Source organism: Bos javanicus, chromosome 5 (genome assembly GCF_032452875.1).
Source record: "Bos javanicus breed banteng chromosome 5, ARS-OSU_banteng_1.0, whole genome shotgun sequence".
Taxonomy (NCBI): Eukaryota; Metazoa; Chordata; class Mammalia; order Artiodactyla; family Bovidae; genus Bos; species Bos javanicus.
In genome coordinates, this window is record NC_083872.1 from 34,709,512 (window position 1) to 34,724,945 (window position 15,434).

Here is a 15,434-nt window from a genome sequence, read left to right on the forward strand (position 1 = left end):
CAAGAGGCTCTTTAGTTTTTCTTCACATTCTGCCATAAGGGTGGTGTCATTGCATATCTGAGGTTATTGATATTTCTCCCAGCAATCTTGATTCCAGCTTGTGCTTCATCTAGCCCAGTGTTTCTCATGATGTACTCTGCATAGAAGTTAAATAAGCAGGGTTACAGTATACAGCCTTACTGCTGCTGCTGCTGCTAAGTCACTTCAGTCATGTCTGACTCTGTGCAACTCCATAGACTACAGCCCACTAGGCTCCCCCATCCCTGGGATTCTCCAGGGAAGAACACTGGAGTGGGTTGCCATTTCCTCCTCCAGTGCATGAAAGTGAAAAGTGAAAGTGAAGTTGCTCAGTCGTGTCTGACTCGTAGCGACCCCATGGACTGCAGCCCACCAGGCTTCTCTGTCCATGGGATTTTCCAGGCAAGAGTACTGGAGTGGGTTGCCATTGCCTTCTCCGTGTACAGCCTTGACATACTCCTTTTCCTATTTGGAACCAGTCTGTTCCATGTCCAGTTCTAACTGTTGCTTCCTGCTCTGCATACAGGTTTCTCACGAGGCAGGTCAAGTGGTCTTGGTATTCCCATCTCTTTCAGAATTTTCCACAGTTTATTGTGATCCACACAGTTGAAGGTTTTGGCATAGTCAATAAAGCAGAAATAGATGTTTTTCTGGAACTCTCTTGCTCTTTTGATGATCCAGTAGATGTTGGCAATTTGATCTCTGGTTTCTCTGCCTTTTCTAAATCAGCTTGAACATCTGGAAGTTCACAATTCACGTATTGTTGAAGCCTGGCTTGGAGAATTTTGAGCATTAATTTACTAGTGTGTGAAATGAGTGCATTTATGTGGTAGTTTGAGCATTCTTTGGCATTGCCTATCTTAGGGATTGAAATGAAAATTGGACCTTTTCCAGTCCTGTGGCCACTGCTGAGTTTTCCAAATTTGCTGGTATATTGAGTGGAGCACTTTCATAGCATGATCTTTTAGGATTTGAAATAGCTCAACTGGAATTCCATCACCTCCACTAGCTTTGTTTGTAGTGATGCTTCCTAAGGCCCACTTGACTTCACATCCCAGGATGTCTGGCTCTAGGCGAGTGATTACACCATCCTGATTATCTGGGTCCTGAGGATCTTTTTTGTACAGTTCTTCTGTGTATTCTTGCCACCTCTTCTTAATATCTTCTGCTTCTGTTAGGTCCATACCATTTCTGTCCTTTATTGAGCCCATCTTTGCATGAAAATGTTCCCTTGGTATCTCTAATTTTCTTAAAGAGATATCTAGTCTTTCCCATTCTTTTGTTTTCCTCTGTTTCTTTGCTCTGATCACTGAGGAGGGCTTTCCTATCTCTCCTTGCTATTCTTTGGAACTCTCCATTCAGATGCTTATGTCTTTCCTTTTCTCCTTTGCTTTTTGCTTCTCTTCTTTTCACAGCTATTTGTAAGGCCTCCCTAGACAGGCATTTTGCTTTTTCGCATTTCTTTTTTCTTGGTGATGGTCTTGCTCCCTGTCTCCTGTACAATGTCACGAAACTCCATCCATAGTTCATCAGACACTCTGTCTGTGAGATCTAGTCTCTTCAATCTATTTCTCAGTTCCGCTGTATAATGTTAAGGGATTTGGTTTAGGTCATACCTGAATGGTCTAATGGTTTTCCCTACTTTCTTTAATTTAGGTCTGAATGTGGCAATAAGGAGTTCATGATCTAAGCCACAGTCAGCTCCGGGTCTTGTTTCTGCTGACTGTATAGAGCTTTTCCATCTTTTCCTGCAAAGAATATAATCCATCTGATTTTGGTGTTGACCATTTGGTGATGTCCATGTGTAGACTCTTCTTTACATTGCCTCAGGCAGGGGAGTGTGCTATTGTTTAGGGTCATTCCCAGTGGGCAGGGTTATTTATCTCCCTGTGAGCTAAACAAAGGCATTTTAGTTTAAGGGTCAGGTAGAGGGGGCAGGGTTCTCTGAGGCAGGCCAATATATGTGATTATAATAACAAAAGTGGCCAGAGGCATAGACCTAGCTTGCAAGAGTCAAAATTGACTCTTGGCTGTTACAGTTCCTGAGACACTAATGATATTTTCCCCCATATTTTTCTGTTGTTCAGATTGGGTAGGTTCTACTGCTCTTGTCTTTAAGTCCACTGACTGTCGTTCTGCTCTTTAGTCTGTCCAGTGTGTTTTCTGTTTCAGTTATTGCATTTTTCAGTCCTAATATTTCCAATTGGCGGTACTTTATATCTTGTGTTTCTTGGCTGTGATTTTCTAGCTTTCTATGTGTTTCAAGAGGATTTGCTTTTACTTGCTGGAACATTTTTATTGCCTGCTTTAAATCTTTGTCAGACAGTTCACCCAGTGCTCTACTATCTGTGTCTTCTTGGCGTTGGTTTCTGTGTGTTGTCTTTCCTCATGTTGCTCTTGCTGTTTGGTCCCTCAGTCTGCAACTCTTTGCGACCGCATGGACTGCAGCACGCTTGACTTCCCTGTCCTTCACCATCTCCCGGAGCTTGCTCAAATGTCCATTGAGTCGGTGATGCTGTCCAACCATCTCATCCTCGGTTGTCCTCCTCCTGCCTTCTGTCTTTGCCAGCATCAGGATCTTTTCCAATGAGTCTGGTCTTTGCATCAGGTGGCCAAAGTATTGGAGCTTCAGCATAAGTCTTTTCAATGCATATTCAGCATTGACTTCCTTTAGGATTGACTAGTTTTATCTCCTTCCAGTCCAAGGGACTCTCAAGAGTCTTCTCTGTCACCACTGTTTGAAAGCATCAATTCTTTGGTGCTCAGCCTTCTTTCTTATCAAACTCTTAGATCCATACGTGACTACTGGAAAAACCATAGCTTTGACTATACAGACCTTTGTCAGCAAAGTAATGTGTCTGCTTTTTAATACACTGTCTAGATTTGTCATAGTTTTTCTTACAGGGAGCAAGCGTCTTAATTTCGTGGCTGCAGTCCCCATCTGCAGTGATTTTGGAGCCCAATAAAATAAAGTCTTCCACTGTTTCCCCATCTAGTTGCCATTAAGTGGTGGGACCAGATGCCACGATCTTAGTTTTTTGAATGTTGAGTGTTAAGCCAACTTTTTCACTCTCCTCTTTTACCTTCTTCAAGAGGCTCTTTAGTTCCTCTTCACTTTCTACCATAAGGGTGGTGTCATCTGCATATCTGAGGTTATTGATACTTCTCCCGGCAGTCTTGATTCCAGCTTGTGCTTCATCCAGCCCAGCATTTCACATGATGTACTCTGCATACAAGTTAAATAAGCAGGGTGACAATGTGCAGCTGTGACTTACTCCTTTTGCAATTTTCCGGTTCTAACTGCTGCTGCTTGACCTGCATACAGGTTTTGCAGGAGGTAGGTCAGGTGGTCTGGTAGTCCCATCTCTTTAAGAATTTTCTAGTTTGTTGTGATCCACACAAAGGCTTTAGCATAGTCATGAAGCAGACATAGATGAGCATTTGAAATTTTTTGATTCTCATTATGTCAAGCAGTTCTGAAATTATTTTGGACAATTTGAACAGTTTACAGATTACTGTCTCAAGCTCTCTCCCCTATTATTTCCTTGGTATTTTCTAGATCCCTGAGACTAACTTCTTCCCTACCTACACACACACACCTTTCTGTCCTCTGGCTAGAAAGCTAAGTCTTTGTTTGCTCCAAGGTGTTGTGTATTTTCCACAATCGCACCTGAAGCCAAAGGACCAGAAGGCAGGAGAGTAATCAAGGAGATTAACCCAGAGTTTCTGAAATCATTGTGAATGGTGCCTTTCCCTAAGTTTTAGGCTTTTGCCGACTCTGCTGCTGCTCTTGTAGCCATCACCACCACAGGATTGCTTGGGAACTGGCTCATGGGGAATGAAGAACAGAAAGGAAAAAACAAAGATTTCTGTCACTATTGAGTTTTAGGAGACCCCTTTCCTACTGCTTAGGCAGAGCTGGAGGCTTTTCTTAGAGCACATGTAAATGCTTGCTTGTGCCAGTGTGCATATGTCTTTCCTTCTCTCTTCCCCTCTCCGTGTCTCTGTTTCTCTCTCTAACAGTGGTCACTTTATAGGTTTCAGGTTTCATAAAGCCTAACTTTGGGGCATAAATTCGGTGGGAAAGAATTATAAACGCATTACCAGTTTGATAATATATCTGATTTGGGGCTCTTCCCCAAACTACCTGTTACTGTTTCGCTTTTAATTTTCAGTTAGCTTCTCCATTCATTTTGTCTAGAATTTATAGTTTCTTCAGTGAGGTTAACAAGATAGTATGTACTTAATCCATTTCACATAGAATGGAAATTTCCCCATTTCACTTATTATCTATTTTATAATGTTATGTCAACTTGCATCTTCTTATTTTATAGTTGAAAATGGCAATTATATCTCATTGTTTTTCAACATATATATGATCCTGCCATGTATAACAGTACAAGTTTTATCAAGGAGATTATGCTACATTAAGTCTAGAAGGAAATAGGAACATTAGTTTCTCTTTCACAGTAACAGCATAGTTTTCCTGAACTCTGATTTCCAAAATTACATTACATTTGAAAAACTTCTCCTATTTCCGTTTAATCTATGTTTTAATCTATGCCTGAGGATTAAATGGCTTGCTTTTTTGAAAATGTTTTATTTTTTATTTATTTTAACTTTAAAAAAATGTTTTGTTCTAATAATTAGGTTATTGGTTAGCATAGTATGATGTGACATGATTCACATTAGTGGACCTTCTTGACATTCACTTGCTGTTGGAGACACTGCAAGAATATTAGAGACATTTTGAAGACATTCTTTTCCTTCCTGGATTGATATATGGAACTGGTTTTATTATAAAACCTATAAATGTGTATGTCTTCAGCTTCTTTATTTTCATTTTACCTGATAAAAAAACAAGACGTAGAATTGTTTGTTCATCAGTAAACGGTGCTGAGAAAACAAAACTTTTTTTTGTATATAAGTGCAGGATGAAAGAATTGAATATGGAAAGGTTCCATGAATTGCTTTTATTGATCAACTACTGACAAGCAAGCAAATAACCCTGTTGAAAACTGAACTAGAAAGCTGTTCCAGGGACTAATGTGCATTAGTAACTGAAAGCAGAGCATGTGTCTTAGTCTGTTTGGGCTGCTATGAGAAAATACCAAAACTGGGTGGCTTGTAAAGAACAGATTTATTTCACACAGTTCCAGAGACTAGAAGTTAGACAATAGGGTGCTGTTATGGTTGGATGAGGGCCCTCTTCCAGGTCTCAGATTTTCCCTGAGAAGGAAGGGGTTAGAGATCTTTTTAGAGCCTCTTTTCTAAAGTAGTAATCCCTTTCATGAGCAATTCACCCTCTTAAGCGTGTCCCATATGCCGCACTTATTAACAGTACTGTCTACCCTTAAGGGTTAGGGTTTTAACATGAATTTTGAGGGAATATAAACATAAAGACCATAGTTGTGTGTAAATGAATCAAATAAAGCAAAAGTTGAAAAAAAATTGATTATAAGTCTTCTGAATTTTATATCCATTTCAGTTTTACTGTTGGTTGGTATTATAACTAAATTTGATGGCTGGAAAAATATGCAACTCTTGTGATCATGAATAGAAATTAGTGTGTTATTTTTTTAATTTCATAATGTTCAGTTAGATATTAATATATTCAGATAAATTGTATGAAATGTACTATGTTATAAAATTTCAAGAAGAGAGAATAATACTTCTTTCCACCTATATGTCCAGACATTAGTCTGAAAAGCTTTTTTGGGGGATAAAACTTTATTGTGTGGAACTAGGTACAGTGTATCTTTCATGTTTGCCTAATTGTCACTTCCACAGAGGAAGTATAAAATGATCAGAAAATCAATTTACCTGTTTGTGTATATCATTCATTTATTATGAAATTTAAGATCCTCACTACCATGTTTACTTTGACAATTCAAATTTTGAGTCCTTAATTTAAAGATGGAAATGCTATAATGGTACAGAATATTTGATGGGGGGGAAGGAGAGTTAGAAAAATACATTTTAAATCTTTTTGGTCCTAGTTGAGAAGCCTTTTTTACAGAGGCATATGTTGCAAGGATATGGTGCTTATTGTGTGTTTTTGTAATATCCTGTGTTTACTGCCATTATAGCACCTGCTATGCTGTTACTTTTTTTTAAAATCAGGTGTGTCAGTGCTTAAGGCCTGGTGGTACCTAGAAAATAGGGAGTGCTGACTAGATACTAAGTGAATTATATAGGCAGACTGTAGAAATGTGGGGAGTTCTGTGGGGCTGGTTGAGAAAGAGGAATAAGCGAGATGTGATTACTGGTTAAGGATTCTTAAAATCTGGAGTTCAGGAAATAATTTAAATACTAATAGTTGTTGAATTTATGGGCTGGTTAAATATCTTTTGTGTATCTTTTTCTGCATTCCTTTATTAGGTGATGAGACTAAGTCTGTTTGTTGGGGTAGTTTTTGTTTTTTTTTTCTCTAATTCTCTGTTACTTTGTTTTCTGTTGGTTTTCTCCTATATGCTGAAATGTGTTTTCTTGTGCTTCTCTCTCCCTGAACAAAATAGTTTCATTATTGTTTGCTTCCAGGACCTATGTGTGTCTTCATATTTACAGGCATAATGGCACCCCACTCCAGTACTCTTGCCTGGAAACTCCCATGGATGGAGGAGCCTGGTGGGCTGCAGTCCATGGGGTTGTTACGAGTCGGACACTACTGAGCGACTTCACTTTCACTTTTCACTTTCATGCTTTGGAGAAGGAAATGGCAACCCACTCCAGTGTTCTTGCCTGGAGAATCCCAGGGACCGGGGAGCCTGGTGGGGTGCCGTCTATGGGGTTGCACAGAGTTGGACATGACTGAAGTGACTTCGCAGTCATTCTCTTAAAATGTTTTACATTCTAAACAAATTATACTCAAAACTGGTGGCCCTCTGTAATAAGTAGTTCTTTGTACTTTACTAGTCTCCTTTCTTTTGTACCCAAGTTGAAAGTGAAGTGAAATAGGACTGATTTTCATAATTCTCTCTCCAGATAAGTTTGATGGAAAGCCGGTTACCTGACTGCTCGACCTGAAGAATCTTAAGGGTAAGAAACCTCGTAAATAATGTATACTTATTAAAAACTAAATGAGAGTCTTAGGAAATTGTGGTTGGAACTTTATTTAAACATGACCTTTTCTTTTTTCCTGGAGTAGCCATATGTTACAGGCTTCCCAGGCGGTGCAATGATAAAGAATCTGTCTGCTAATTTGGGAGATGCAAGAGATGTGGGTTTGATCCCTGGGTTGAGAGGATCCCCTGGAGAAGGAAATGGCATCCCACTGCATTATTCTTGCATGGAAAATTCCCATGAATAGAGGAGCCTGGCAGGCTCTGAGGTCTATGAGGTCGCAAAGAGTCAGACATGACTGAGCAATTGAGTACACAGACAGCCGTATGTTACAGCATTTAGTGTTTCTTTTCCTATGCGTATATAAAGTAGAAAATAAGATACAAAAATCCTAGGGCTGTTTACTGTGTGAGTCCTAGATTTTGTGTCTTGCTTCAACATTTTTATCTTCAGATAAACCAGAATCTTGATAAATAATGTCCGTGTAGAATAAGTAACTTACTTATCCTTGTGTAAATTCTGTTTGAAGAACTATTTGATAGGTTAAGTTTTGTAAACTTTTTACTGATATCATTCTTTCCATATGTGGATATTCTTTGTAGTACAGGGGTTTTACAAATTTGTTGGTAAAAATAATGAAAGTCTATTCTTAATGAGAGTCATACAGATTTATCATCTTGAATCCTGTGGTATACCTAGAATCTGCTTTGGGTGGGGAGTTACTCATGGGTTTGTGCACATGTGCTAGTTGTTGAGTACATCTTTTGTGCTGTCTGAAACATCAACCTCAGATATGCAGATGACACCACCCTTTAGAAAGTGAGGAAGAACTAAAGAGCCTCTTGATGAAAGTGAAAGAGGAGAGTGGAAAAGTTGGCTTAAAGCTCAGCATTCAGAAAACTAAGATCATGGCATCCGGTCCCATCACTTCATGGCTAATAGATGGGGAAACAATGGAAACAGTGGCTGAATTTATTTTTCTGGCTCCAAAATCACTGCAGATGGTGACTGCAGCCATGAAATTAAAAGACACTTACTCCTTGATAGGAAAGTTATGACCCACCTAGACAGCATATTAAAAAGCAGAGACATCACTTTGTCAACAAAGGTCCGTCTAGTCAGGGCTGTGGTTTTTCCAGTAGTCATGTATGGATGTAAGAGTTGGACTATAAAGAAAGCTGAGCACAGAAGAATTGATGCTTTTTGAACTGTGGTATTGGAGAAGACTCTTGAGAGTCCCTTGAACTGCAAGGAGATCCAACCTGTCCATCCTAAAGGAGATCAGTCCTGGGTGTTCATTGGAAGGACTGTTGTTGAAGTTGAAACTCCAGTACTTTGGCCACCTGATGCGAAGAGCTGACTCATTTGAAAAGACCCTGATGCTGGGAAAGATTGAGGGCTGGAGGAGAAGGGAATGACAGAGGATGAGATGTTTGGATGGCATCACCAACTCAAGGCACATGGGTTTAGGTGGACTCTGGGAGTTGGTGATGGACAGGGAGGCCTGGCGTGCTTTGGTTCATGGGGTCGCAAAGAGTTGGACACGACTGAGCAACTGAACTGAACACTTTAAATGGATTACGTGTTTATGTAATTTGATTTTCATAGTGACTGAAATGGTTACTATTTTATTTCCATTTTGTAAATGAGGAAACAGGCTTAAAGAAGTTGTCACACTACTAGTAAGTGTCAGACTAGTTAGTGTTTGAATGCAAACAGTTTTTTCTAAAACCTGTGATAACAGGACATTCCTATCTGTGCTGAAGAGTGCTAGTATTACAGCTCCAGCACCAAACATGCAAATAAAGAATATTCTAAACAAAAGCTTGTCAAAATAGCCCACTTGAGGCAAACAAGTCTATTTATAAAGTCTAATAAGATTGCTTTATGGTGGAAATCACGTAGGAAAAAAAATTAAGGGGAGCATTCTGCAAGAGATGTAAAATTAACAGTGACAGATCAGAAGCAGTTAAGTGGATTATATAGCAAAGAAGCTGGAAAGAAAATAACTATTAAACTGAAAGAGTTAATTGCCTCAACCTTACTCTAAAGCAAACAGAGTTGAAAACAAGTTGAAAACTCTAGAAGCCAGATTGATAAAATAAATGTACATAAATCAACAAAAGTATATGGCCTTCAGGCAATTTTGAAAGAAACTCAAGGAACCATTGCAAAAGCATTGACTCAGATGTTTAGTAAGTAGCTGTTGTGCTGTGGTACCAGTTGAATACAAATGTAAATCAATGCTTATACCTAAGAAAGCTTGAGGGGCTCTGCAGTGAGATACTGAGCCACATCTCCAAAGAGGCAGCCTTTTATAGTCTTTAATAGGGTTGGCAAACTTTTTCTGAAAAGGGCCTATCATAATTTTTGTAGACTTTGCCACTGTCGACAAAAAAATAGGTCACAACCTGAAAGTAGAGTTATTTTTTTTGGTGGGAATGTTAAGGACTCTGAGCCCGGGAGATAGCATCTCAGCCTTTCTGAGAAAACTGCTTCAAGGAGGCAGGAGGGGAAGTCAGGCTATATACAAGTTTGCAACAAAGGGAGCAGGCAGTCTGAATGTCAAAGATCAGCTGTCAGGCTGAGGCATTTGGCGTTCTATGTATGGAAGCCGCAGGCCTCGGGGCTCGCCTGCCTTCACTCCTCTCACGTGCACCTCAGCTGTCTGGGGCCAACCCTGCTTCCTTGCTCACCTTGCTGCTTGCATTCCCCCAGCTCCTCAGCAGTCATCGCAAGGGGTGGCAGCATCTGCTGGATCGCAGTTTGGGGAGTCCTCATTCATATATAGAGGCCAGAAATTGCTGATGGCTGTGTCATTTCTTGTTGATAAATATGTCAGGAAATATTTTCATTTCACACCAAGTATATGGTTTCTGTCGTAATTATTCAACTTGGCTATTGTAGTGCAAAAGCAGCCATAGGAAATACAAAGAAATGAACAGACTGTTCTTCAACAAAACTTTATAGAAAATACTTAGCCAGCTTTTGACTGCTGGGTTATAATAATAGATAGAATCCTCCCTAACACATGCATCACTGAAAAATAGCCTTTTTTATGATTTCTTCAAGGGAAAATAAAAATATTAATAACATCCTTAGAGGGAGTATCAAACTTTTGAGTAATTAATTGGAGGCGCTTCCTGGTTTTATTTAAGACAGACTTGGATGGAAGATCTGCACTAATAGTAATGGTTTGCATTCGATGCTTGTTTGCTTGTTAGTGCTAGGCAGTGTCATAAGCACGGATTTGCTTATGACAAAAGTTACAATTTTTTTTTGAATTCTCAGTCATAATCGGAGAGATGATATGTTATGAATTTCTCCAAATGAAGAATTATACTCAATTATAGATCATACAGAAGTTTAATATAATTCTAAAATCAGCTTGGTTTGGAAGTTGTTTGTGGTAGTGTTTCTCAGGTATATGAGTCTGACATAGAACTTGATAAAACGCAGATTCTTCCTCGCTAGCTAGGGTGCTGCCTGAGGTATCTTGCATTTGTGGCAAGTTCTCAAGGGATATTGATCCTGTCCTTCTGAGTAAACATCAAGTGGGACAACAACCTATAACTATCTGAATATTTTTGAAGTGTTCTATCTCAGCAATTCTGTCGTTCTAGTTACTCAAGTCTGAATACCGTGAAGTTATCCTGGGATCTTCTCTAACACATATGGCATATTCAGTCTTTCCTGATGGCTGTATTTTGAAAACGACTGGAATCTGAGCACTTTTTATCACCCTTGCTTCTCCTTTTATTGCAAACCACTGTAATTGCCCCCTCTAGATGAATGCAGTGGTCTTGGAGCTGGCCTCGGCTTAAAACCTCCTGGCCCATCTCACTCGGAGAAGTCAGTGTATTTATCTTGATAAGCTGTTACATGATACCTAAAGAATAGTACCAGAAGTATAACAAATGTTGTGCATGTAGGCTGAGTGAAAGGTTTTCCTCTTGTTCTTGACGTTCTAAGTTTATTAAGGCAGACTGTGATTGAATTAACAGTTTAAAAGTAACTAATACCGAGTTGAAATTCTAACTTTTAACTTATTAAAACCTTTAAGTTATTCTTATATATGTTAGTTTCTGGTTGAGTTTTGAGTCAAAGTATGGGCCCTTGCATTTCTCCCTGCTTAACCTAATAGAGATTTTTCTAGGCAATACATAACCTTTAATATAGAAATTCACAGGTTTACATTATTTAAAAATCTAATAGAAAAATTACTTCATACACATGTGGGCGACTCATAACTGATGAACTTAGTGGTTTCTTGTGCCTAGATACTCCAAAATATATTTGAATAGTTCTTTGCAATTGCTTGTCTTGCAGTAATTCAAGAAAGAATTCTAAAGTGTGCATGTGTGCTCGTTGTGTCCAGCTCTTTGTGACCCCATGGACTGTAGCCTGCCATAGAATTTTCCAGGCAAGAGTACTTGTGGGTTTCCATTTTCTCCTCCAGGGATCTTCCCAACCCAGGGATAAAACTGGAGTCTCCTGAGTCTCTTGCATTGCAGGCGGATTCTTTTACCGCTGAGCTGCCCGGGAAGCCCTAGAATTCTAAGAGTTGATTTAAAAAATAATTTTACTTCATAAGTTTGTTCCTCCTAACTAACACATTAATTTTCTTTACTGTTTCTCATTTTGTCTCCTGTAATCACCATTTTCCTAGTCTTCTAGGCCAAAATAATTTTTTAGTCCTTCCCTGTATTTATGTAGTTACCAAATGTTGGAAATACTTCAGCTCTTTAATTTCTTGCTTCTCTATTCATTTCACAGCCAGTTACTCTAACTATGCAAACATCTTTCCTTCTAATCTCTCCCCACTATAATCCATTCTGTGTTTTGCAGATCATTCTTTTAAAAGATTCATGTATATTGCTTACATCATGTCAGTCTTCAGAGGAATCTATAAGATTGAATCTAAACCTCTCAATCACTAGAGATCCATCTATAATCGAGCTGAGCTTGATTTATATTGCTCTTGTTGCCTTCATTGTTATCTTTCAGATGAGCTTCTTGCCTTACATGCCCATCCCTCCTCAATATATACACACAGTTGCGCTTTTACCACTTACTCTTAGTTGTCAGATTGGCCTACCTATATGCCATTTTATTCGTTCATTCTGTGTTGCTGCTTAAATGTGTTTAAGCTTCTTAAAATACATAACCTATCAACTTCAATAAAAACTCCAGTCCAAACTGATCTCTTTTCTGTAAGCTCCAATTGTATTCATGTCTGTACCACAAAATTTATCATGAGTCTTTGTTACTTAATACCTGTATAAGGCTTCTCCTTTCAGAAAGACTGTGCTAGGTGGCAGGGAGTATAAAAGTATACTGGATTATCCAGAAAATTTACTGACTTGATTCATATTTTATTCTTTTATGTATAAAATAATTTCTTAGAGTTTGGGATTTTAAAAAATTAATAATGTATACTATGTGTACAAGGCAAACATAAAAATTCTCTGTTATCATTCATCCTGTAGGAAATCCTTTTTCAAAGAGAAATGAAGAAGAAAACTATATATACTCTAAATGTGGGTGATCAGGACTATGAAGATATGCAAGGTAACTTAATTTTTATAAAGCTTTTGTGTTGAAAGCAAAACTTAGTGTTTCCAAACTGTTAGCACATATTTTTTTGTTTACATATTTTCGTTGTTCTTAAACTCTGAAATAGCTGCCTAAATAAGTAGTGCACACTTTTTTTACTCTTCTCATGTCTTGTTGCAATCAATCAGTGTTTTTAGTTCATTGAACTCTTTCTATTCTTAACTTTTTGCTCTCTGCTGATTTCAGAATGACATTTTTTTTTGTTCAAAATTTTTTATCATTATTGTCTTTTTTTTTTTTTCCATTCTCTTTCTTCTTTCTGGGAAAAAAAAAAAATCTTAGAGTTCCTTTAGTGAAAGTCTGGAGAAGGCAATGGCACCCCACTCCAGTACTCTTGCCTGGCAAATCCCATGGATGGAGGAGTCTGGTGGGCTGCAGTCTATGGGGTCGCTTAGAGTCAGACATGACTGAGCGACTTCACTTTCACTTTTCACTTTCATGCATTGGAGACGGAAATGGCAACCCACTCCAGTATTCTTGCCTGGAAAATCCCAGGGATGGGGGAGCCTGGTGGGCTGCCGTCTATGGGGTTGCACAGAGTCGGACACGACTGACTCGACTTAGCAGCAGCAGCAGCCGTGAAAGTCTATTGGTGGTAAATGCTTAAGTGTTTTTAAATTTTATCTTCTTCTAAGCTTTCAAAGAATGATAATACAGTTCTGGATTGATAACTATTTTGTCTCTTAGCGCTCTGAAGTTTTGTTTTTTTTCCCGTTTGGGCTATTTTCTAGTTTTCTTACTAGCTGTCAAGAAATGTCCTTTGAAGTTAATTGTCATTCCCTTGTAGATGATCTTTTTCTTCTTTTTGGTTTTAAGATGTTTTTTTCATCTTTGATGTTGTACAGTTTGGCAACATTGTTTCTAAACGTGGATTATTTTCATTTCTCCTATTTAGTATACCTTGTGTGTCCTTTATCTGTTGGATTGTGTTTTTTATTTGTTTTATCATTTTTCAGCCATTAGTACTTTAACTATTGCCTGCCTTTTACTCTCTTCTTCTGAGCCTCGGTTAATGTGTTAGACTTTGTCCTGACCTCATTTTCCAACCTCTCTTTCACAGATTACATCTCCTTTTCTGTTTCTTACAGTCTGGGTAGTTTCTTCAGTTTTTCATTTCTTCTAGTTCACAGATATTTTTTTCTTCTGGGTCTAATCTACTGTTGAGCGAACTCTAGGAGATAGCAAGAACAGAGAAACCTGATGTGCTACAGTCCATGGGGTCGCAAAGAGGCAGACACAACTTAGCAGCTAAACAACAAAAATGTAGTATTTGAAAGTTCTAATGTTTGAAGCCAGTGGATATCTAAATAAATTTATAATGAATATAGTATGTAAAATATAGAAATAAATTTAAGCACATTCTTGTTTCTGCTGATTCTTACTCAAGTCAACTTATTTTCTTTGGCTTGGTGATGTTTGATTATGAGGTGTGGAATCATGAGGGCCTAAATTAGGGATGTTTTCATTCAGAGGATTTATATGTATTTGTTTTTTTCCTGAACCCATGCTGGGACCACTTTAACCCCATTTGAGGATCTTGGCTTAAAAGGGGAATCTCCCAGGGTCTTTCCCTACCTGAGTTGGTCCTAAAGGTTAGTCTCCAAATCTAAACACTAGTACGAACATGTGTTCTCAGGGTGATCTCAGGTTTTCCATTTGCTTGGCATATACTGGTCACATTTCAGCTGTTTCTTTATTTTTGTTTTACTTTATGTCAAATCTTGGAGTTTCTTTCACTTCTGAGCAAGCACTGCTTGCTTCTTGTGTGTTGGTTACATTGCTGGTAGGTGTTTAAATTAGTACAAACCCTAAGGGGTATAATTTTTGGCCATATCTATTCAGATTACAGATGTACAGACACATTGGTCTAGAATTCCATTTTTAAGAATTTATCCTATTGATATACTATTAAAAGTGGGAAGTAAGTTTTTCATTGTTTGCAATAGCCAAAGCTTGAAAACAAGCGATTGTCCCATCTTTAGATTGAAACAACAACAAAAACTCAAACTGGTGTGTATAGTATTCTAGCATTTGTCTGAAGAAGGAGGTTTAAAAGAATACGTATTAGGATTTGCTTGTCTGTGCATTCCATTATGTCTTTGGAAGAGCACAGAACAAGCTTAACAGTTGTTACTTGTTGTGTTGGGTGGAACTGAATACATAGAGATGGATTTGCTTGGGAGATTTGTTACTATAACCTTTTTTAAATTTTTAAATATTTGAACTGTATGATTATTCTAAAATTAAATTCATGAAAAATTTCTTTTCACTCCTCCTTAAATTTAAATTAGTAAACATTGGAGGTATTATGCTCAAGAAGTTTGTTACAGTGTATCTAAGATCTAATTGCTTTGTAGAAGGAGGGCCCTTTAGAGTATCGAGTCCATCATACTACTAGAAACATAAGTAATTTGATCCAGAGAAATTGAAAGCATATATGACTGCTTTACTTTATAGGTGAAGAAAACAAAGATAATACTGCAACCACTGGTGTGTTGTACAGTGAAGCTGATAGATGTCCAATATGTCTCAGTTGCCTGTTAGAGAAGGAAATCGGTTTTCCAGAAAGCTGTAATCATGTCTTTTGCTTGACCTGTATTCTTAAATGGGCAGAGGTGAGTCTAAATATTAAATATTATTGTATTTTAATTCCCTAGCATGATTTCATTCTACCTACAGACTTGATACTGCCTTTCATAAATTATTTCACAGTAATGTGTGCTTTTCCACTTAGGACA

General features: G+C 38.2%; 1 protein-coding gene across 3 annotated transcripts in view; it reads left to right on the forward strand.

Annotated features, from left to right (window-relative positions):
- Positions 1-15,434, forward strand: part of SCAF11 (SR-related CTD associated factor 11) — a 94,219-nt gene that overhangs the window by 29,477 nt on the left and 49,308 nt on the right. For all 3 annotated transcript variants that reach the window (XM_061416373.1, XM_061416374.1, XM_061416375.1), the window contains exons 2-4: positions 7,003-7,056; positions 12,570-12,651; positions 15,154-15,311. In XM_061416373.1, coding sequence (XP_061272357.1) covers positions 12,591-12,651; positions 15,154-15,311 — 219 coding nt within the window. In that variant the 5' untranslated portion in view covers positions 7,003-7,056; positions 12,570-12,590. The remainder of the gene's footprint in view (positions 1-7,002; positions 7,057-12,569; positions 12,652-15,153; positions 15,312-15,434) is intronic.